The sequence below is a fragment of the Eurytemora carolleeae genome, unplaced genomic scaffold (assembly GCF_000591075.1).
Source record: "Eurytemora carolleeae unplaced genomic scaffold, Eaff_2.0 scaffold208, whole genome shotgun sequence".
In the NCBI taxonomy this organism is placed as follows: domain Eukaryota; kingdom Metazoa; phylum Arthropoda; class Copepoda; order Calanoida; family Temoridae; genus Eurytemora; species Eurytemora carolleeae.
The window spans coordinates 136,449-161,715 of record NW_019396170.1 but is presented as its reverse complement, the minus strand read 5'-3'; the positions used below and the strand labels follow the sequence as shown (position 1 = coordinate 161,715).

Sequence of the window (25,267 nt, the reverse complement as noted above, 5' to 3'; positions counted from 1 at the left end):
TATTCATAAAATCATATTTTAACATTTTCATATTAGATTTTTGGACAATTGAGATAGGCGCTTTGAGTCAAATAGATTTAATACAATAGATGGCAACAAATAACTTGTACACTCTGACGCCACAAGTGTCAATTCAGTTCTTCCTTGCAATATTTGACACTTGTGACGTCGTGTATGATTGGTCCGTTTCTCTGTTGCCACCAATTTTACTTAATAATCTATTTGCTTATAAGTGGTTATAGAACTAACGTAGATTTAACAAACTGTGCCCATGGAGAGCCCTCAAACCATTGTTATCTATATTTGATAAAAAGCCTCTATTTTCCTTCCTTTTTCATTTATTAGAAATGCGTAGTTTTCAAATTACTAACACAAAACATGTTTATCTTTTTCATTACTAATATCAGACAAAGTTCTAATTGTTATAATCACTTAAAATGCAAGATGGAAGCTAGTTCACTTGAAATTACGTTTTAAGTAAATTTAAATTCCGAATGAAACACAAAATAGCAATTAATAATAAAATCCTGAAATCAACTTTTGTACATTAAAACCTTATCAGTATATATTAATGAGCCTCTAAACGATACTTGCTCTAGCTAATTAAAATTCTGTAGAAATCAACATTATCACGAAACAAAATGATTACTAGGTTTAATAATTTACTTTGTTTTGGGGAATGTATTTGTTTTGTTCTTTATGAATTCTGTTAATTCTGTTTTTCAAGTGCCTTTTTTTCAATTGACTCTTTTTCAAGTGGCTCTTAAATTAAAGCATTACTATGCCCGATTCACAATGGTACACAGAGGGTGAGGTATAACAGAGCCACCATGAGCCCCACGAATGACCTCCGGAGCCTCATGATTGGCGGAATGACCTCCGAGCCCCTCAAAAACTATCTTTATGCCTCTTGCTACGCCCCCTATTCTGTCTCTATGTCCAGAACTCTTTTCTTTTTTAAGTTTTTAATGATGCATAAACAATTTGTATTAAAAAGAACACTTTATTTGAGATTAAGACTTTTATTTTAGTTTTCTCAATTTTACAAATTCTTAAACTTGTGTTTAACTATTGCATTGTTTCAAAAGATAAATTTTATATTATTTGACACGTGAATTTGCAGAAATCTTTAAGACTGTGTTGACCTTTAAGTGTCGCAAAACATCTTTGCCTTTAATGTTACCTCACAAACTTTGAGCTTCATATTATGTACATATATAATTGGCAAAATTTTCATTGATTTGTGAGAGAGAGCTTGCAACCTCTGAATCACTGTGACCGCCATTAGCTACCCGTGTTTCGGACTAGAAATTTAGCTACTCGTGGTTCGGACTATAAATTTAGCTACCCGTGTTTCGGACTAGAAATTACGTTGAGTCTTAAGATTGCTCTTTCCAATATTTTTATTTTATTAATTTATAAAATTTGTAAAATTTAAATTTAAATTAAAAACGTTTTTTTTACTTCCCTGTAAACGATTAGAAAAACTTCAAACTAAATTGCTGTATTTTTAATGATTGCATTGCATTACAATTTGCAATATGCGTGCAAATTTGTTTCGAAATAAATTGAATCATTTATGCAATATCTTCAGCAAACCACAAGTCACTTTAGTAGGGAACCCACAATTAAAAATAATCTGTTTTTAAAATGATAAACATTGATATATTGTAAACCACCCCAACCCCCCATTGTGTTATGACGGACAATCTGAGTCCTGAGAAGCAGTCAATCTCAGGAACGGAACTTCAGATGAGTTCCTAGTCATGGCTTCAAGGAAGATCTGGATAGGAAACCCGATCCTGAGGGGTTAGATGGATTTCAAGCCCAGGATACAAGAAGATATACCGGGAATCCCAACCTGTGGATCTGAGGAAACTGTAGTAGCAGCAAATCTACATCTCTTTGGTATTTTATTTCATTTATTTCTTTTCCTTTCAATATAAATGTTCAACTACTTTGTTCTTTTATTGGTGTGAGACTTGAAGACTACTAGAATACCCTTTGTGTGGTTCGTTTCATATGTAAAACATAACATGCTGACAATACTTTAACAGATTTAAAGGATAACGTTCTGAATCGGACATTTCCAAGTATGCATGGAGAAGGATCATTTAAAATTACGCTTACAGTCACTTTTAGCATTAAAGGTTGCAAAGCTCTTCATTTAGAACTACAAAAAAAATGAAAAAACAGGAGCTAAAGGAATTTTCGGAATTCACAAAATTCTCCCAGTCCTGACATTGGAAAAACGCCAAAATACCTTTATATGCTTATAATTTTATCGGAAACTTTAATAATTCTGAATGTCGAAATATGAACAAAATTCTTCATATCTCCGATCATGTTGATCGAAGGCACAGAAGAGGCAGACCACATTTTGGAAATTGCAAGACTATGGGTATTTTGTGATTATTTACTCGAGAATTCAGCCTCGAAAATAAGGTTTACAAATAATGCCACAAACTATTACAAAAATCAAGGACGACATCTAAGTTAGGTTTCGTGGGTCACCCTGTGCATCAACAATACAATAAATTTAGTTTTAGTCAGAAAATACTGAGCTAGCTCTCTTATACGTTTTGTAACCTTTGACATGTTACAATTTAAAATGAGAACATACTGTTTCCTGTCTTCAGCTAAAAAGTATTAACTGAAGACAGAAAACAGAACGTTTTCATTTAAAAAGTATTAATTGAAAACCTTCTCAGTTCTCATCTATTTTTGCCCAAGATATAACAACTTTATCACTTCTCCCTCCCCCCTTTCCCATCGATTCGTTGTTAATGTCTTTGGTCGTTAATCAGAAGTTGCAGGCATTGCAAAATTAAAATAGTCTGCAGTCTCTTAGTTTCATGACATTCTCCAAAATTCAGGGGTTCCATACAAAAAGGCGTCCAACCATTATTTTATATCTGTAAAAAAACCGTTTATTGAAAAATATTATTTGCTTATGATATTCGAAAAAGTTAAGACAGATAACATAAGTTTTCGCTTCTGGCCTTTCCCTTGACCCAAACTGGTAAATAACTAAGGAACCAATATTGTGTTGAAGCAAGGTTAACTACTAAACAATTTATAAATAGATAAATAACTCAAAGTGTATGTCTGTAAACCCCCCGGCCAGTATGCATTGGATGAGTTGAGTATAGTTGCATGGTTTGTTTTTTTGTTTGTTAGCTCTTTTCTTCAGTATAATTTTAGAATTTTAGTAGAATAATATTCAAAGGAATTGAGTCTTTGCCACAAACTCTGATTTTCTAATACTTATATTGTTGCAACCCAGTGTCGTAGACCTAAGATATTTTAAACTATGAATTCTGTTAGATTGAATAATCTAGGTTTGAAATATAAAAGGTGTACACCATCAGGTTGCAAAGAACATTTGAGTTTGTTGTAAAAACTCAATTCCTTTTGATTTCAAAGGTTCTTTAAGGATATGTGAAATTCCAAAGTTGTTTTCAGATTAAAAAATGTTAGGCAAGAAAGTTTGAAATGTTTTATGATGAACATTTATTTCACTAAATTAAATAAAAGCGAATAAAAGATTTTACATGAAAAGAATTTTGGAAAAATTTTAAGTTAAGAGAATTTTCTTTAAAAGTTTGAGAAGATAGAATCCATAATTCCAAAAAATTTGAATTACTCTTTTTGCTACATATATTTTGTCATTAAATATTTTTTTCTACGTGGAAAATTCGATGACTATATTGTATGTATATGCGTCTATTTATATATTTATATATGAAGCATAATATTAATGTTTGAGTTGGGTTTTCCAGTCGATACAATTCCCTTTTGTGTTTTATGGAAATTTGTTAATTTGTTTTCCTTTCTAATCCAAAATCCAAATGTTAGCAAACTAATGATTTTAATTCTAAACCCTTTCTTGTCCAGGATTTCAAGTTTCTGATTAAATTAATTATTTTAAGTGAGTTTTACTTATTGAGTAATAATTTCTTATTCAAAGGTAACATAAAGTGATAATTAAAAAATGCAGATTTTTGTTGTCCTCCCTGTCCCCACTAAAACACATTATTTCTTTGGGCGGAGTACTGCAAATCACTGCATCACATCGAAAACTTAGTTGAGGGTGCCCTCTTTTTGAAAATAGATATTCCACAAAAAATCGTTATCCCTGATAAATTGGTAGGTGTACTTTGTAAGGTGTACGTAAGTGCATATATTTTTTTGGGAATCTACGTTAAAATTGAATATTTTCACCTCTTTAGTCTGGACTGAGTAAATACCGCATATACCGTACTTTAATTTCCGTATCACAGTATTGGATTGGATTGGAGTGGATTGGATTGGAGGCCGCTTTAAGGTTTTATAATTCATACTTTAAAGAGTTCGTTCTGATTTCTTCCTCTTTCAGTTCAGTCCTAATTTACAATTCAAACCATGAACAGTTGAAAAATCAACACGTTCGTTCATTACGTCTTGAACCATTGGCGGTACAATACAGAATTTTATTTGTACAGTGATACATTAACTTATCTATGTATATATAAAGTTGTAATCTCTGTTTGACTGTCTGTCTGGGTGTCTTTATGTCTGTCTGTTTGTTTTTCCGATCAGAACTCAGGAACCCCTAAACCAATTTGCCACACATTTTAATTGGGAACTCGGGAGACCCACGGGAATGTTTTTAGTATTATTATTAACATTGTTATCATAATTATTATTGTGATTTATGCAGATTATTATCTAGTTGTGTTTGAGCAAGGATGATATCATAGTTTATAGTTGTAAGCCAGGTATAAGCCAGAGGTCTGTCAGATGAGTCTAAGCTGCACAATATAACCTTTTAAATGAAAGTTTAGTTAAATTTGTAATTCTGGTTTGAAAAATTTTTAAATTTTAAATTCAAATCTTAAAGAAATTGATTCTTTGTAACAAACTCAAATTTTCTAATCCCTTAATCTTTGTAACCTGATGGTGTAAACCTTTGTTATTTAAAACTTTTTGATCCAACAGAATTGGTAAAGATTTGTTCTTGCGGTAGATTTGATTATAAACTTAGAATACAAAATATGTTATTGTTGTTTTAGAACTGTAATGGTTATCAACGACAAAGTAATCAAATATTAAATATTAAAAGAAACATGAAAGATAATACTAAAAGTTACTTCAAGTCACCCTCCATGCAAAGATGACAATGTCTGATTCACAACGGTACACTTAAAAGCTTTGTCTGCTCAAGTATGAACTAGAAATTAATCTTAATGCAGGAAAATCAGAACTAAAAACTTCTTCCACATTATTGATCAGATAAAGGATTCAAGGGGAATGTGAATCGGACATTACCCTCTTTTCAAGTCCATTTATAAAAAAGATCAGAAAAATGTAAAATTATAGTTTTAGATATGGAAAAAACAAAGAAATTGAGTTTTCGCCACAAACTCTGATTTTCTAATTTCAATATCGTTGACATATGAATACTGTTAGATTAAAGAATGTAAGTTTGAAATATCAAAGGTTTACATCATCAGGTTGCAAAGATGTAGGGATTACAAAAGTTGATTTTGTGGCAAAGACTCAATTCCTTTACATAAAAAGTAATATTTTTTAAAAATAGTTTAATTGGATGATGTTGTTTGATAAATGCAACACGTCAAATACACGTAGGCATAACTCTTCTTATTGAAGAGATTTTGAAAAAAAATGTTTGAATTAATAATATTTTGCATTTCTTTCACTTGTTCGTAAAATCAGAACTAGAGGAGCAACGGAATCACAAAGTTGTTACAGTAATGTAAATTGAACTTGACCTTAGTTTGCAGGGTTGCAATGTGTTTTGTCGATATCCTTGCAAACAATTGAAAACAATTAATCATTGCATATTGCGAAATATTTTGTAAATATATTGTACAGAGGTAATAAAAAATAAAAATGTTGGTAAAATATATCTTTTGCTCTTAAACCTGGACCCAAATTTGTTAACGTCTGTTTTATGAATTTTTCAGGGGACATTAGTTCCAAACCAGGGTTATGGCAAAATGTCTAGCACTTCGCAGTTTTTAACTACTTTTCTATATCATATATTTTAATTCATAATCTGTAATTTGTTTAAGAAAAATATTGAGATGGAAGTTTGCAAATCTGGGACTTTTTTGTGAAAAATCCGGGAAAATGGCTTTAACAGTACATTTGTTAAACAACAAATCTAACAAACAGAAATAATTTGAAAGAGGTGAAAATTATTTTATTTTTTAACTTAGCGATGATAGCTTTGTGAATGTATTCTAAAACAACTTTATTTTATTGGAAACACATTTTAATGAGATCTATAGTATAGATGTTTGTTTTGTGTAAATTTTTCACCCTGTTAGTATAGGCCGGTAGGATGAGCGGCACTAGTTCCTGGTTCTTCCTCTGGGTTCCTGCAAGGGAGTTCGAGAAAGAGAAAAATTCCAAAGAAAGGTAAAATATCGTTTTCTATTCAGTTTATAAACCAATAAATTACGAATACGAATAAATTTTGGGTTAGAAAATAACGATTAGAATATTTGGTTTCAAGGAAAGGGTGTTAACAAAAGAAAAATAATTATGAGTTAGTTTTCTATCTGCAAACATTTTATTTACATTCCACAAAGACTGAGACTTCGGACACGGTTTTTCTAAAATTTACTACACTGGTGCCCTTTTCAAGCCTTAATACCTTATTTAAACTTCTTTCCAAAGAATGTGTGTGGTTAATCATGTAAACGAAACAAGTCTTTTCCACAAACTCTGATTTTCTATTTCCAATTTTACATAAATTTCTCTAGAAGGGGATCATTCATTTGGCGTACCGTCCCGAATTGCCTCATATAGTCTGTATTTGTACTGTACTGCTTCCTCTAGCTAGTTGAAATTCAGCCCGGTACATGAAAGGATAATTCAAACTGATTGATCAAATAATCTAAGTTTGAAATATCAAAGGTTTACGCGATCAGGTTGCAAAGATATATGGGTACGAAAATTTGATTTTGAATTGTGGCTCAATTCTTTTGCGCAATAAATTGATCAATCATTGCAATCCAATTAATGAAGTCTATAAAAGTTCTTGCAAACAAACACAGAAATTAATTCCCAAATGATATCAAAGGTATACGCCATTAAGAAATTAGAGTTTTAAGCTATTAGTGAGTTCCTTTGTCTGAAATAATTTATTGAATTACATTTACAAATTAATATATTATCTAGAACTAATATTTACACAAATCAAATAATTTGATGAATGATATATGACATTACATGGAACTAGTTTTTGTTTATACATTTGAAAATTCGCCAGTTTTTATGTTTCTTGATTTAGGGTTGGTGAGGTAGATCCTGAAACTATTGGTTCTGTGGTTTCAAGGCACACCATTAGAATTGGAAATATCTTTAACTTAACCTTTTTATTTACAAAAGGTTTTGTATTGGTACATAATGTATCTACATTGTACATTGCATATTTATCTATCATTCTTAAAGGGAATGACCGGCTATGTAAGGTAGTTGAACTGAGTATACAGTGTTGTGGAAAACTTCTTTCGGATTCATTTGAGACATATTAAACTTTTTAAAGATCTGTAAATTCTGAGTTTGAGCGCAAATTTGATGTTCAAAACGCCTAATTTGGGGGTGGATACGTTTCCAGAATTAGTTTTTTTTATTATTAAATAACGACGACATAAAATGTAAACAAGTTCTACAATAAACTACAGACGTCATGTATAGGAACATGTTGAGAAAATAAAAATTAATCTTATCATCGAAAATAAGTGATCTTGTTCAATTATTAGTTTCTATTATCTCATTATTCTGGTTTCTTATTATTTACAAAGATTTTCGCAGATTTTCTAGAATTATTATTGAAAATAAGACATTTGAAGAATTTGAAGAAATCTGCGAATAAATTCAAAGAAAATTAGAAATTTAATATAATAATGAAAACGAAATAATCGATTTTAGCATTGATTTATTGAAAAATTTCTTTTGAGAAATATGTTCCTAACCATCCAATTAGATTACTGTAAAAAGTGAAGCATTTTTTAAAACTTTGATTCGTTTAATTGGTGGTTGTGTATGAAGGCCTGGAGCGTCTAGAGCCTGGTCCTTTAGTACTCTAAGATCAAGGGATGGATCAATATGTCAGGGGAAACCAGCCTCTGATCAAACACAGGACACCAGGAAACCCTACACTGATCCTGCACAGGACACCAGGAAACCTTATACTGATCCTGCACAGGAAACAAGGAAACCAGGAGGGGAAGAACCCAATACTTTATCTAACAGGTATGTATAGGAACATTAACTTTTCCCCTTGTTCTTGTAATAATCCTATTATTTATTATTCTTTTTATTTTCAACCTATAGATGGTTAGAACTATACAATATAATTTCAAAAATCTATTTTCAAATATTTTTAAGAATCATTCATGCAATGAAAACCTCAAAACATGCAAAATTAAAATTGTAGTTATGAAGCAACATTTACATAAGGTCATAAGGTCAAGTGATCTAAATTATATCATTTCTTTTCCTCCACAATATTCTCAAGATTTCTCATATAATAATTCTTTATCTAGTCAAGTATTTGACATAAATATAAAATATTTAAATCTGAGCTTTATTCTTTCACAATCTCTCTCTCTCTGATTAAAGAATTTGATCTAATTATACAAATTAGGAGCAGTGAAGAGAAACCAGGAATAAACTGTTTACCCGCTATTCAGGTAAATTTTTTACAGTGTCTTCTTAATTTGTTGTGAGAAAATTAAAGAGGATTTTTTTAAATCAAAAATCTTTGAAATTGCACTCTAAACTTCGGTTTATTAGTACAAGTTAGTACAAGCAGTACAGTACACATCCGAACTATATAAACGGCAAACCCGGACAGTACGCCAACTCAGCTCTTTCCAGGCAGTTGATTGTGAACGTACGAAATATTAAAACTGGAATGTCTCTTTATTCTATACAGAAAAAGAAAATTTCCACTGCTCAAGCAAATTCTTACGCAATATCAACCAATATGCAAATGTTATGAATATAAAAGTTTTTATAGAATAAACATTTGTTTATCATATGTTTTTTAAATCAACTTAGGATCATTTTGAAAAAAAAACATTTTACAAAAATTTGGGTGATTTTCATTTTGTTCCAGGAGGATGTAAACTCTCAAAAATCTGATTTTCATTTTGTTCCAGGAGGATGTAAAGTCTCAAAATTCTGATTTTCATTTTGTTCCAGGAGGATGTAAACTCTCAAAAATCTGATTTTCATTTTGTTCCAGGAGGATGTAAACTCTCAAAAATCTGATTTTCATTTTGTTCCAGAAGGATGTAAACTCTCAAAAATCTGATTTTTATTTTGTTCCAGAGGAATGTAAACTCTCAAAATTCTGATTTTTATTTTGTTCCAGGAAGATGTAAACTCTCAAAATTCTGATTTTTATTTTGTTCCAGGAGGATGTAAACTCTCAAAAATCTGACTCAGCTGGATCCACGAGCCATCTAATAAAAGGTAAAGAAAAATTAGGAAAAAATGAAGGAAAACTTTAAATCCAAGTAATATTAATGTGTTATGTGGATGCAGATTTTATGGATAAAGTTCTTATTCTGAAACTGGTCAGAGATTTAAACTTTTGTGTGAATATTGTTTATCTTGAACGCTTGATCTCGATATCCAATGTGGGGACTTTTAGATTTGAGGATCAATGCTTGATTCCTTTATTAAAGTTGGGGATCCCGAGATTCACAACACAACAGTTCTGACTTGAGTAATTATTATAATAATTTTATCATGGGTAACTTGGGTGTGAAACTACTCTACTCTCTATTTAAAGTTTAGCAGAAAATGATAGTACTGAAACCTGCAGTAGCATCTGGAGTAGACTATCTAATGTTGATGCTGATTCAACGAATGTTTCAGAGGAGAAGAAACGAAAGAAGTATGACAGCTCTCATGTACAAGACGTGGAGAAACTAGAAAATCCGGGGAAAAGTTTTAAAATCAGATATGTACCAGGTATGGTTTGTTTTTTCTAATCAAACTAATAACTTAATCTGGTTTTTATGTAAAGAAGAGGAATTAAATCAAACAGAAGAAACCCCCTCTTCCAGTTCAATAACAACAACTTCAACCGTAACTACAAGTGCTGGAAGCTTGTCTGCTGTTCTTTCAGCAAACCCTCAAACATCGATATCAATGTCAAACTTTGATGAATCAATTCACTTTGATCTTTCAGCATCTAAATCATCACCTACTAATCCAACTGCAGAACCATACTTTGTATCACCATCATTCTCAAGCAGAGCATCACCCTTCTCATTCACACCAACACCTTCAAAGTCTAAAGCAGGGTCAATATTGTCAGTCAGAGATTCATCTTCATCAGATGTATCTTCAGCTTCCTCTTCTATTCCGACAATATCTTCAGTATTTACATCAGCCTTCTCAAATAATAAAGTAGCACCTGCCACAGAAACAATATCTTTTAAAGCAATGGGATCAGCACAAGTTACATTTTCATCACCTTCATCAGCAGACACAGAGTCTACTCTTGTTGAAGACAGTTTTCTCAAATACGAAGATAGTGATGAGGTGAAATCATTTTACTAACGCTGTCTTTAACTTTTTTATCAATAAAGTAGTCAATACTCTTTTTATAATAAAAGTGTTGTTTTGGCAAATATTAGAAGATATTTGAAAAGTTCCTTTATCAATTGATGAAAAGAATCAGAAATAATTTTACTTATTTCAAAATTCAATCCATTAAATCTCGATTCGAATGTAGTATCTTAAATATCAAAATTCATTAAATCTTAATTCGAATGTATCTTGAATATCAAAATTCATTAAATCTTAATTCGAATGTAGTATCTTAAATATCAAAATTCATTAAATCTTAATTCGAATGTAGTATCTTGAATATCAAAATCCATTTTTCTTCTCAGGAGAGTTTAGACGGACACACAACTATAAAAACCAAAGATGACAGGGAACAAATTTTACAACATTAATTTTTAAAAAAATCATAATTTAATGTATTATGATATTTAAAAAAAATATTTAATATGGAAGGAATCGAGTCTTTATCACATTTGTTTGTGTCAAAAACTCAAATTCTTTTCAATAAAATTATTATTTTTAAAAAATGTCTCATAATTTTATATTTTTATTCCTTTAAAAAAAATGTAAGATGAAAAAATGTTCAGAGGAAGCCTTTTTGAGAAATCTACAATGTCTTTCTTAGAGTTAGAACCAATGCAGGTTTGTACATGGTCTGAACTAGTCTACTAATAAAAGCTAACATTTTAACTCATATTTGTGGGCAACAAACTCAAATTATCAAAGCCCGATCTTGTGGACCTTAGATAATTAAAACGATTAATTCTGTTATATCAATTAGTCTAAGTTTGAAATATCGAAGGTTTACACCACCTGGTTGCAAAGATTTAAGTTTGTGGCAAGATAACAGAGCTCCTTTACTAGAAGACTTTAGGACTGTTGTTGTAATTTCATGTAATCACTCAATTAAAAAGTCTCATTATCGAATTAGGTTTAAGCATTTATCTGAGCAATAATGAGGAAAATATTGTGTTTAATTTTATCAATTACCTTCTCCTCAAGTCAATTTTGTATTCATGGTTTAAAGGGTCCCTATTTGAGTCTTACATGCCAATTTTTACTTAAAATTACGTTAAAAGTCCCTTTGATTTTAGGATGTTTGTGAAAACATTTTAAAGAAACTAGAAATCACACCAGTCACAGTTCAGCCCAGTATTGACAACAAACAGGTAGGGACTATAGAAGAAGGGTTACATAAATACTGCAAAGCGCTGCAGCTAGAATAGGCTTGTGGGGCCGTGCGCTGCGGATATGACAAACGTGGGAAGTTGGCACTTGGGAAAATACCCTTAGAAAGTCCTCACGACAGAATATTTCATCAACCCGAGAAAACTATAAATAGTAAATTCTTCGACATTCTGTTCCAGGTTCTTTTTACCTTTGTTGTTCCATATGATTTGGTGGAGGCAGTTCTACTGGAGTTCCAAAACCAGGTTAATAAATCAAACTGCATGGACCCAGTTCAACCACATTTCTTTAGCTTGAACCGGCACAAGAGAAATCGATGAACAATGTTTGCTTGGTTAAGCTACTTCATCCTTTTCATTAAATTCGGTCCCAAGACTTTTAAGATATCCTGAATATGACAGAATTTCAAAATGGCAAGTTGTCCCAAGTCAAAGTTGTCGCATGGGAACGTTGTCACATGGCAAAATTGTTGCATGACAATGTTTTCACATGGCCAAGGTGCCACATGGCAAAGTTTTCACATGGCAAAGTTGTCACATGGAAAGTTGTTACATGGAAAAGTTGTCACTTGGCAAAGTTGTCACATGGAAAAGTTGTCACATGGCAAAATTGGGACATGGCAAAGTTGTCACAGGGCAAAATTGCTACATGGCAAAGTTGTTGATGCACAATGTTTTGTCATGGCAATGTTTTCGCACGCCACAGTTGTTAAATGGCAAAGTTTACTCTTGCATAAGTTGTTGTATAAAAATCTACTGTGCACTGGGATCTCAACGCTGGAAAAGCTGCAAACAATATTCTATGTGTTTCTGTGTAGGGTATTGGTAGTACTGGAGAATCTACTATTAGTGTTGTTCCCTCTGGTATTCATTTCTCTACACAGGAGAACTATGATATTGATAGTAAAGAAGAAGAGGTTGGTTGTCTAACTTTAACCCAAGACTATAATCTATATATCCTTAAATCAAAGTATATAACACCATTAATAAGTTAGATTTTAAATTTTTCGTAAACTTTTTTACTTATTTTCTTATCGGATTCTTAATCTAGCACTGTTACTAGATTCCATTTAGGGTTTTAACTATTCTCAAATTAAATATATAATAAATAGTTAAAAAACATTAATGATAATCTTAAACTTTTACTTCTTCTTCTGTATTAGGATGATGATTTTGAGAAGTTTTACACGAGTGTAAAATCACGTCTCTTAGTAGCTGAAGTTATTGCTAGAATTCAGGTAATTTCTTCAAAGATTTAAATATAATGTCCAACGAAAAATTACATGAAAATAAATTTTTCTAAAATTATGATAGATTTTAACTGAACTTTTAAATGTCTTTTTATCCGAATCAAAATTGTTTAAAAGCTTACTAAGCAAAGTGAAGAATTTGGAAACTACTGAAATTATCTTTCTTGGGTTTTCAAATACAAATCAACTGAGTTTTGCCACAAACTAAAATTTTCTAATCCCTATAACTGAAGATGTACATCTTTGATTTTTCAAACTTAGATTATTTGATCTAACATTTATTTGCAAAGATGTATGGGAATACAGATTTAAGTTTGTGACAAAAACTCAATTTCTTTTTTAACTTTTCTCTTTTTTACTTATCTGTTTACTTATCATTATTTAATGATACAGGGTTACAAAGAAGACTTAACTATTTTAAAACTAACTAAATGTAAAGGTTGAATTAGGTTTTCTGTCTTAAACATTGCCTTTATTGCACTATATTAGATGATTTGGTAACCCTGTATAATAATGTTTATATTGTGAAAGGCTGGTGCTGAGTTCTCATTTGATTTCCTACTTCTATTGTTGTTAGCTGGAGCAATATCTTTCATGGGTTTAGTTGAGAACTCTAGTGTGGTTCTAGTTGCTTCTATGCTTGTATCTCCTCTCATGGGACCTATTCTAGCAGGTATAGATATCTTTCATGGGTTTAGTTGAGAACTCTAGTGTGGTTCTAGTTGCTTCTATGCTTGTATCTCCTCTCATGGGACCTATTCTAGCAGGTAAAGATATCTTTCATGGGTTTAGTTGAGAACTCTAGTGTGGTTCTAGTAGCTTCTATGTTTGTATCTCCTCTCATGGGACCTATTCTAGCAGGTTTGCATACAGACAACTGTGGAATAGGAAGATGAAATTAAGAAGAACTGAGTTGTTTTATTATTATTTTATAAATCATAACTTGAGTCTAAAAGTCGTCTTCCAGTGCCGGAGTTTACTGGTTTTCTCATAGTTTATCACATAAAAAAACCATGGATTTTAAAATTTTTGGGATGTCATAAAAAAACTTTTATTTGATCACATATTATATTGAAATTTTATCAATTTTAATGCCAAACTATTGATTACTTAATGACAATTTTAAATTTTTTACTTATTTTGTCATTGGGAAAATAGAAAATAGACCTGATAAATAATTAGAAATTAAGAATAAATATTCTTATGATTTTTTTGTGATCAGGAATATTTGGTTGTGTGATCCATGACACTGCTCTGATAAGAAAAGGAATCCGTCACGAGGTGTTGGCACTTCTAATCTGTATTCTCCTTGGACTAGTTCTAGGTCTAATCATCTCACCACTCTCACAGATCTACGGGTGTCCTCAGTATCCAACTCCAGGTATTCTCCTTGGTCTATGGCAATACTCGATTCTCAATGATACCCTAGAGTTCTTTATCTGATCAAAAATGAGGAAGATATCGTATTTTTTCTAGGTTTAAGTGTTTGATTCTGATATATATCTCAATCGAACATAATCAGTTTTCAAAATTTAAACATCAATAAATTCATTATTTAGTCAGATATATCATTCAAGGGTCAATGCCATCTTTGTCTGGAAGGTTACTTAAAATTACGCTTTCAGTCCCTATAAGATCCCCCACAAGAATATGAACCATGATATACAAATGTTTGCTCTACAGTCTACAGGTTTGCTTTTCTTGCATTATGCCAATTGGAATTATGCACAACGTTTACTCACAAGTCACAACAAGTGATTAAATATATGAAACAGCACGATTTATCATAACGATTGATAAAAAGAATTTGTAAAATTTACACATTTTGTACATTTAAGCCGGCAAGCCTTTAAGGCATAAAATTTTCAAGATGTAACCCTTCATAAAAAAATTCTCAATACCTTTGCTCGTGCATTTACAATAGCTTTAACCAACATTATGTGACTGGAGATGGTTCAAAAACACATTGAAAATTGCAAGTACTGTTATGAAAAGAAAAATTTTATAAAAATTTAACACTGCATACAGACACGGAGATTTCAAAATTTCAATTAACTTACAATTATGAGGTAGTTTGCTGATTTTAAGATTTAAAAGATTGCACTTTTTAAAAAAATCTAATTTTAATTTAAGAATGATTTATTTTATTTGATGATTCAGACCTCAAAATCTAACTCTCAATGAAAGAATAATTCCAAAGGTTCAACACAGACATTTTTGTTTCATTAGGTCATAGTTTATAATTAAAAGGATTTAATGATTAAAACATGATACGGGTTTATAAAAAGTGTTATCGCATGCACTTTAAAGTACATATATGCATTAAAAGTCACAACCATTAACTAAAACTCAATTTATTTGTGGCTTGTAATTTTTTATTCATTTGTTTTTCAATAATTACAGAAATGCTTTCACGTGGAGAACTTCGATCTCTTCTGGTTGGTGTTTTAATTGCCACGCCCAGTGGAGCAGGCGTGGCACTGTCTGTACTCGGCGGGAATGCTGGATCTTTGGTGGGTGTGGCAATTTCTGCCTCTCTCCTCCCTCCAGCTATTAATTGTGGAATGTTCTGGTCGTTATCTATTGTAATACTTATAGCAGGTTATTCTATCTTACACTTTCTTTATACTTTGTTTACACTGTGCAGTGTACGGTGTAACTCTTTTAGCAGGTTATACTAGCATTCCTAGCATATACTTTTTATATACTGTACACTGTACAGTATGCAGTGTAATTCTTATAGCAGGTTATACTAGAATTAATAGCAGGTTATACTAGCATTCCTAGCATATACTTTTTTATATACTGTACACTGTATAGTGTACAGTGTAATACTTATAGCAGGTTATATTAGCATTCCTAGCATATACTTTTTTATATACTGTACACTGTACAGTGTACAGTGTAATTCTTATAGCAGGTTATACTTGCTTATACTTTCTTTATATTCTGTACACTGTAGAACAGTGCACAGTGTAATTCTTATAGCAGGTTATACCAGTTTATACTTTTTTATATACAGTACACAGTACAGTATACAGTGTACAGTGTAATTGTCATAGCAGGTTATACTTGCTTATACTTTCTTTAAATTCTGTACACTGTACATTGTACAATGTAATTCTTATAGCAGGTATACCAGCTTATACTTTCTTTAAATTCTGTACACTGTGCAGTGTACAGTGTAATTCTTATAGCAGGTATACCAGCTTATTTGTTCTTTACATACATCACACTGTACAATGTACAGTGTAGTGTACAGTATATGCAGTTTAGAGTGAAAGTTTTTCTTCTCATCAGACAATTTATCTCTTATGTACAGTGTACTTAAAGATTTTTGTATTGATAGTTGTTAGAAAATGTGTGAATATTTTAATCTTGAACGCTTGATCTCGATGTAAAAAGTTGAGGATCAATGCTTGATCCCTTTATCAAAGTAATCTCTCTGCAGGGTATCATCAGGGATATCGAAGGGGAATATAATGTATATATATTGTGTGTGTGCAATCATGCATTTTTATTCAACTCAATCTGGGCTTTTTATACTGAGTTCCTTTCAAGTTTATAGTAGTTAAGCTACAGGTTCTATCGATTAAGCAATATCACTTGACAAAGAATTATTTTGTACTTTGTATGAAGTGAGGCGAGGCGACCCATAAATATTTATATGAACAAGATCAATCAATACCCAGTTGAGGGAGCTCAGGAGGGTTCTCCATGAATATTTAGACATTAGACATACGTCAAAGAAAGATTCTTAGTTTTAATATCTATACATAAATTTGGCTTGTCTGTCTGTTTGTTTGTTTGTATCCAATAAACGTCAAAACGGCTGAACCGATCGGGCCCAATTTTTTGTGGGACATCACGTGACCACAGGGAAGGTTTATGAATGATAAAAATTTAAAAAATGTGTTTTAAAGGTCTTTAATTTTGTAAAAAAAATTTAAATTCTTGAAAATCCACGAATTTTTTTTTTTTTTAAATCCGCAAAATTTTTTTCTTCTTGTTTTTAAATGTAAACAAAAAGAACATGTTCACAATTTAAATATAATATGGGCGCGAAGCGCCCTAAAAGCCTAGTATATATAAACTTAAGGTTGATTGTCTGGCTGTTTGTATTCAATAAACATGAAAACGGCTGTACCGATCGATTCCAAATTTTTTGTGGAACCTCACATTGCCCGAGGGATGGCTTATAGTTAATAAGAAATTCGATTTTTCAAAATCCACGAAAAAATCGACGAATCTGTGAATTTTTAATTATTGTTTTGTCGAAGAGAAAATGCTGATAGATTAATCAACAATTAAAAGTTGAAATCGACGAATACCCTTCTACTCTCATCATTTAACGGCACTTTTAAAAAACTCGGAAATTTTGAGAGATCTCTTAACTATCAAATTGACACACTGAATACAGGCTCATTAGAATATCTTCCCTCTTATGCACTTCTAAAGATATAGAATAACCTGCCACTTGATTTAAAAAGAAGTGCCTCGTTAGGCATATCTAAAACAGGTTTATTAGAAATGTTGTTTGGAAAATCCCGACAACAACAAACTCCAACATCTACTGCATGCCTACATAAACCTGTAAAAGTGGACTTGGTTTTTCTGCAGATGATCCCAAGTCAATACCATGCAATCTATAAATTTAGTCCTTATGTTTAAAGAAAATGCTAAAAACATGCTAAAACATTTTCTTTTAACACAAATTTAGATTGATATCCCACCCATAATTGATAATTTTTTTTCAAAATTTGTATATTTTAAACTATAGATTTTTTTGATTTTTTTTTAGAAAAATGAGTAAATGCGACTGCGCAACTATACTATATTTTATTTGCCAACTGTTATAAGCATTCAGGCCTATATAAGCCTACAAACATTGAAATATTTTCAGTTAAGTTCAGAGCCTCGGCTCTGGTAACTCATAACTCACATTATTAATAAAAACCCATTTAGCAAAAACCTATTTATTAAAACTAAGAATGATTGTTTAAGCTTATAGATTGGACTTGAATAGTATCTAGTGTTGGAGAGATAGTTAGTTGTCTCCCAGCTAGTATAAAATACTATTTGAAAAAGAGAAAATAAGTGAAAACTTCCATTTAGCACCAAGAATGATTGTTTAAGCTTATAGCCTTGGATTTGAATAAATATCTATATCTAGTGTTGGAGAGATATAGTTAGTTGTCTCCCAGCTAGTATAAATACTGTTTGAAAAAGAGAAAATAAGTGAAAACTTCCATTTAGCACTAAGAATGATTGTTTAAGCTTATAGCCTTGGATTTGAATAAATATCTATATCTAGTGTTGGAGAGATATAGTTAGTTGTCTCCCAGCTAGAATAAATACTGTATGAAAAAGAGAAAATAAGTGAAAACTTCCATTTAGCACTAAGAATGATTGTTTAAGCTTATAGCCTTGGATTTGAATAAGTATCTATATCTAGTGTTGGAGAGATAGTTAGTTGTCTCCCAGCTAGTATAAATACTGTTTGAAAAAGAGACTATAGGAAAAAACATCACAATTTCATAGTGCAACCCTTTTGCTATTCTTGCAAAAAATTAATATAAATGTTGGTAGACTTTTGTACATGCTTAATCCTATTTTGTTATACGTACTTAACTTGAAAACTTAAAAATCAATTATTTTGTTATGCTGCACCTCGGTCCCTATACATTTAACTAGTAATCCTTGACGTATTGTAAACTTTCAAAACCTAGTAATAGTTATTATATATTGTAAACATTTTAATGTTAATTATAGGGATAATAGTGATACCCAAAACAGCAAAATCTAATCTCCACCTTATTGCTATAATATCTACATATTATATAAATAGTAAACTAGATAAAAATAGTTGCACATTTTTTTGTTAACATTATAACCTTTATGCGGCCTTTATGTCTATTTTGAGCAATGAACTGTATCTTATCTTATCCTTTTTAAAATCTGAAACTTCGCCGTAAAAATCTTTAGATGAAATCCTAGTGCAATTATCAAAAATTTAAAACAAACTCTAATTGTCTTATTCTTGTATCTTTGCAACCTAATGGTGTAAATGATTGTTGAACTTGATATAATTATTGTGATATAATTCATTCAATAACAACACTTTAAATTATTTTAGGTCAGGTTGGCCATGGAAACAGACCATTGTTCCATGGATTTGGAACAGCTGTTGATCCTGTGAGTAACCTGACAGTATCACTGTATGAATTCAGATATTCAGAAAATCAAGCTTTAGAAGCATTTCTACTCGGACTAACAAGGTACCGTGATACTGTTTAGGAAAATAAAGGGAGTGTTAATGAATTTAAATATGGGGTAAAGAGAGCGTCATATTCAAGTTTTGATTGGATGAATATTTAGTGCTTTTATGATTTCGATCTCATGTTTTTTTTAAAGAGCATTCAAGAACAACTAATTAAAGAAGATAAAAAAGTAAAAGAAATGATTTTAATAAAACCATGGACAGACATAGTGCAGTTTCCATCCAAGTATTGATGTGCACAGGTTGGTTAGTTTTTGCCAATATTTACTTGGAGGGTCAAAAATTCTGCATGTTTAAGAAAATCAAATGTTTTGGAATATTTTCTCTTTTCTCACACTATGCACAATGCACATACATATATGCCAATATTTTACCCTGAAAATACATATATGCCAATATTTTACCCTGAAAATACATATATGCCAATATTTTACCCTGAAAATACATATATGCCAATATTTTACCCTGAAAATACATATATGCCAATATTTTACCCTGAAAATACATATATGCCAATATTTTACCCTGAAAATATCGAACCTAAATGATCTTTTTTCTTTTTTAAGATAAAAATATTGTAAAATTTAATAAAAGAAAACTTTACCAAAATACGGGTTATCTATTTTTTTTATTTTACAAGCTAATATTCTTCTGTTCTAGTTTAGCGCTGACTCTGACTAATATTCTCTTCATAATTGTGACTGGGGTTTTTATTCTTCATGTCAAGGAAACATTGCCAGTATTGCCTCTTTAAACAAGGTTAACCACAAAGGATGAGACTTTATAGACATTTTTACGTTACTTGTTTCCTGCTGATGTTATCTTGCTTCTTTTTTACCAAATCCATTAATACACCAATAAAAAAAAACTTTTTAAAGTCGTATTTTCAGTCTAAATTTTTGATATGGGGTAACTCTTATATTATGCAAATGTAAAAACGCAATAATTCATAACTTTTTACCTCTTTCAGAAAACGGAATTGTAAAGATTTCTGGTAAAAAAAAACAATGTTCAAAATTGCAAAGAAAAATCTTCCATATTTAGCATAATAACTATCAAACAAAAACTTTTCGCCTGGGGCTGGGCCTAGAACTGGTTTAATGTGTTATAGGAAGTGACTCCTGAGAAAATTCCCCAAAAGTTTTCAGATTTTTGGAGAAAAGACGTGAAAGCTCACAGGTAGAATAATATTAACTTCATATTGTTTCAATCCATTATATATAAAACTATAGTAAATTGTACAAAAATTGAAATCTTAAATGTTTTCAATCATAACTCCTCGTTTTGAAGAGCTCTGGAGATTAAAAACACTGTTTTGAATTTCTATTATGTAACCATGTACTTGTGCATAAAATCCAAACTAGAGGAGCTACGCGGTCGTACAGTGGTAGAAGCAAATAGATTCCAGTACAATACATGGCAAAGTAGAATTTGTACACTCTCAGTACAGCTGTATTCTGACGTCAAAAGTGTCAATTCAGTTTTTGTTTCCGACAAAATTAGTGATAATAGTGATAATTTTAGAATAAAGGGCTTATCTATAGTAAAATAAGTGAAACTTTATGTGTTCTTTATTTTCTGTTCTTACACTTTTGTTTAATCTTGGAAAAATGTCATCTAATGTGTGAAAATTTCGTTTTCTATGTGTTATATCTAACACTTGTTTTGTGACATCCTTTATAATTGTCCATTTCTCTGTTGCCACCTATTGTACTTAATAATCTATTTGTGTAGAAGTAAGGGCGCATAAATTTGACCTTCTCTTTATCTTCAGTTCACAATGTAAAGCTGTGATGCATTTAACACTTTTGTGAGTTCTCATTGTTAAGGAGAATGTTGATCCATTTTGCCATGCAAGCAAATATGTGGGGGGATCTTTCAAAAACTGATATTATATGGAAAATATTCATTTACAAGTTTCTAAGAAAAATGAAAAAATTCCTTCTATTTCTTAGTTATATTATTATTTTATTTTTATTTTCCACATCTTTGGCGCTTATTCTGATAAAGTTTATTTAAAGGAATTATTACAAGACCCTTTCTAAAGAAGATCATCAAACTATTCTAAACGAACTACAGAAAATGGGAATCGCTAAGGTATTATCAGATAATGAGCTTTCAAACCAATTTTCCCCCACATTAAGGCCCAGAACCCTTGCCTCAAAGTATGATTTCTAATTCCTATATATAACTTTGAAACCTGATAATGAAACCTTTGACTATTAGATAAATACAGAGAAGAGTGTCCATATTTCCTTCTTCATCTTCTTATTTGTATTTTATATAGATCTAAGTGTTTAAGGCTAATTACACCTACATATTAATGATGGCCTTAGATCGTATTATGACTTGAGTTTATTTGGATTCAACCATGACATGCTGAGACTTAGTTACTCTAACAATTTTACTCACATGGTTGGCAAACTTTCTTTTTTTGCTACTTAACAAAGCATCTCCCTGCTTGATAATGCTACTCTTTGACTTTGTAGGTGCAATAAAAGTAAAATACAGATTGGCCAAAAATTCAAAAAAGCAATCTAGTCGAAAAAATAAAAAATAAACAGTTTTTGAGTCATCGAAATATTTTATTTTCAGCGTGAAGATGAAGGTCTTGAAGGAACCTTTCTACAGAACATGTTTGAGGTAGATGCTGAGGTTGACAGGATAAATATCAAGGATTGGGTTACAGTCCCCCCTTCGACACTTCCAAACCAATCATATCATAAAACTAAAGTTCGGCAGACTGTTCACAGGTTTGTAAGTGTAAAACTATTCAAAAATGAACACGGAAACACGACTATCGATTTTTTTCAGAAAATTAAATGTCATTTGGCATTTTTTGCGATCGCAAATATAGAATTTTACAACTTTCATTGAAACAACCTTTCAAAATGTGGTCTATTTAAAACATTAACTATATTGGACGAAAGGTTGCAAAAGCAAATGGACCAGAAAAATTATCTTAAAAATGATACTACAGGGTGTCCCAAAAAACATGGGAATTCAGTGACGAATTCGATATCGTCTTCTTAAATAATTCTTTGATTTAGTATAGTGATACCTACTGAGAAAGCTGTAATCTGTAAGAGTTTCGTCTGCTATGTTCACATTTTGTTTGTTTATGTTTTGACTGCATACGGTTGTACTTAGTAAAACAAGAAAATTGCAGTATACAAACAGAGTAAACTTGTCCTTCTTCACTGTTCATCTTGTGGAGACATTATAGACACATCTTTACAGTCTTTTACCCTTTTCATAAAATAAACTCTAGCAGACATAATAATTATATGGGTTTTAAATTAGGTATTACAATGCTAATTCATATCAAAGACGATATCGAATTCGTCACTGAATTCCCATGTTTTTTGGGACACCCTGTACGTTACTTGACTTGTTATTTTGTAACTTGAGCAAATGTACTTCCGAAATTTTTATTTGTATTTTGATTAAACTAACTTTTCTTCACATGCTTTGCAACAATAGGATGTTAATATGAAAAATAATATTCCTTTCCATAAGTTAATGTCACTTTTAGCCAATCTTTTTATCTTATTTTGTACAAATATAAATAAAAATGTATTTTTCAGGTTAAAAAAGAAGCATAAACATCACAGGAAGCAATTTGCTAAAAGTATCTCAATGACGGAGAATAGGTTAGTTTCCCGTACATTTAGGTACTAACCGTACTAATGGGTTATACAACAAAGGATGAGACTTCAGATACGACTGTACGGAATTTATATTCATGATTCTTTGCAACTGTGAACTTGTTTCTTTTTTGCCAAATCATTAAATAAGACATTTAAAGACAGTCCTCATAAAATTTACAGTTCCCCTTTTTAAGATTCAGTAAAATGCAGTTAAAATTGTATAATTAGGACAAAAACTTACTCTTCAAAATTGCAGGGGAGAGAGAATATATTCTTACTTTTACCCAAGAAAATTTAATCCCGGGGAAGAAAATTTAAGGAGAAAGAGAGAAAAAAGAAAAAAGGGGAAGATAGGAGAACAAATGGAGGAAAGAGAAAAAATATTAAAAGAAGAAACATCATTGTATTAACTCTATGAGTCTGTGGAAGAAAATTCAAAAGATATTTTTTCCAGTTATTTCTAATGGTGATATTATTACTTTCCCTAATTGCTTAAGGGAAGAAAAAAATAATGATTTCCCCCAAAAATATTAAAAAATTTTCCCCCATTGCCTATGGGGAAGAGAAATTAGAAAATTTAGAAAAGTTTCCTATATTTCCTTTTAACTGATAACTGAGTGACATTTTCCAATTGTATTTTAAGTTGTAATGGAAGAGAATTCAAAGAATCTTTAGGAACCTTTATTGTACAGGGTGTCCCAATAAACATGGGAATTCAATGACGAATTCGTTATCGTCTTTGTTATGAATTAGCAATGTAATACCTAATTTCAAAATCCATTATATTATAATGTCTGCGAGAGTTTATTTTATGAATACGGTAAATGGCTATAAAGATGTGTCTGTAATATCTCCGCAAGATGAACAGTGAATACGGACAAGTTTACTCGGTTTGTATACTGAAATTTTCTTGTTTTATTAAGTACAAACGTATGCCGTCAAAACGGTAACCGCCAAAAAAGTCCTTGGAAAAAAAGTTTCCGGAAAAAAGTCCTAAAATTTCACACTAAAAAGTCCTTTCATTAAAAAGTCTCAGGAAATAAAGTCCTACTAATTTAGGAAAAAAAGTCCCAGGTATCCAAAACACAGTACTTTATTTCCAGTGACATTTTTCCAAGGACTTGAGAAAATTCGGACTTTTTTTCTAAAGTTTTTATTTCCAAGTTTTTTTCCCCGGGACTTTCTTACACAGATTCAGTCAAAACATGAACAAACAAATTGTAAACATAGCAGACGAAAATCCGAAAACCCTGTACCGTAGGCATTAATTGCTTTAAGTTATAGAACCTAGACAGCTTAGTGTCAAACAAAATTTTGTCAAAAGTTTTTTAAAATTATCGCAATTTTTTATCTGCTAGTTTCGGATCACACAAGAAACTATAAAAAACCTTTTTGAGGAAAAGTATCATATTTGTTTTCCTTAATATCAATATCATGTTTTGCCCCCATTTAAATTTAAATTTGAGAATTTCAAAAAATCTCAGAGGGAACCTGGTTTTTGACCTTTTTAGGTTACGAAAACACTTTATTGTTCAATCAAAATACAAAAACAATTTCTCGGCAAGGGGGCTACATTCGTTATTCAAAAAAAGTTTCATCCTTTGGAGGTAATCCTGTAGTTTATATTAAAACAATCGACAATATATTTTCAAATCATTTCAGGAGTTCGTTGAGAATGTTTGTTTTTGAGAAACCTCTTTGATCTTCACAGCACTTAAATCTGAAATAATACGAAGAAAGAGTATATAGAGAACAGTTTGGACATTTCTACTATTTAATTTGGTTGACCTTACAGCTTCAATTTTTTAAATTTAGAATTCCAGGATCCGTTCCAAAATATTGCAAAAGATGATTTCCAATCAATTTTACTATAAGAAATATATATCCAACCTATTTTTTAAAGAAAGGTCAAAATGCTCAGAAATTTGAACAAATATTATGTAATCCTATAATACCACATTTGTGTGATTTATTGTACAGTGCATACGTGTTAATAAGGTAGGGGGACACACAAAGGGGGTTAAAATAAATTATTTCTTGGGTAATGTGGCCCAGTATGAGCATTTTGTGAAAATTTTAGGTTGATCGGAGTGTTGCATCAGGTGGAAGTCGTTTTCAGTTTATCGGCAAAACCTTAATTTTGGATGGAGGTCAATGACCCCGATCCCAAATTTTCTTTGCTATTCGTTTAGAGGGCTACAATTAGCTGCTGCAGTCAAGGGCGTATTACGGGCGTATTGTCTGATAATATTAAGACAAGTACGGGCGTATTGTCTGATAATATTAAGACAAGAACGG

At 31.2% G+C, this 25,267-nt stretch overlaps 1 protein-coding gene across 3 annotated transcripts; it reads left to right on the top strand.

Annotated features, from left to right (window-relative positions):
• Positions 1 to 5,553: 5,553 nt before the first annotated feature.
• On the top strand, positions 5,554 to 25,014 carry LOC111697066 (uncharacterized). 3 transcript variants are annotated; one of them, XM_023466941.1, is made up of 25 exons: positions 5,555 to 6,196; positions 6,341 to 6,426; positions 7,304 to 7,348; positions 8,065 to 8,268; positions 8,663 to 8,708; positions 9,438 to 9,495; positions 9,904 to 9,999; positions 10,055 to 10,575; positions 10,929 to 10,972; positions 11,190 to 11,244; positions 11,697 to 11,771; positions 11,970 to 12,035; positions 12,608 to 12,706; positions 12,953 to 13,027; positions 13,571 to 13,660; positions 13,755 to 13,806; positions 14,262 to 14,420; positions 15,443 to 15,640; positions 19,176 to 19,317; positions 19,980 to 20,046; positions 20,431 to 20,498; positions 21,341 to 21,416; positions 21,915 to 22,072; positions 22,907 to 22,972; positions 24,632 to 25,014. In XM_023466941.1, the coding sequence occupies exons 2-25, from the start codon at positions 6,350 to 6,352 to the stop codon at positions 24,669 to 24,671; spliced, it is 2,577 nt and encodes an 858-aa protein (XP_023322709.1). In that variant the 5' UTR covers positions 5,555 to 6,196; positions 6,341 to 6,349; the 3' UTR covers positions 24,672 to 25,014. The 3 variants fall into 3 exon arrangements, with proteins under 3 accessions (XP_023322711.1, XP_023322709.1, XP_023322708.1); XM_023466943.1 differs by lacking the exon at positions 13,755 to 13,806 and having other exon boundaries at positions 5,554 to 6,196; positions 6,336 to 6,426; positions 13,571 to 13,712; XM_023466940.1 differs by lacking the exon at positions 13,755 to 13,806 and having other exon boundaries at positions 13,571 to 13,712.
• Positions 25,015 to 25,267: the final 253 nt, after the last annotated feature.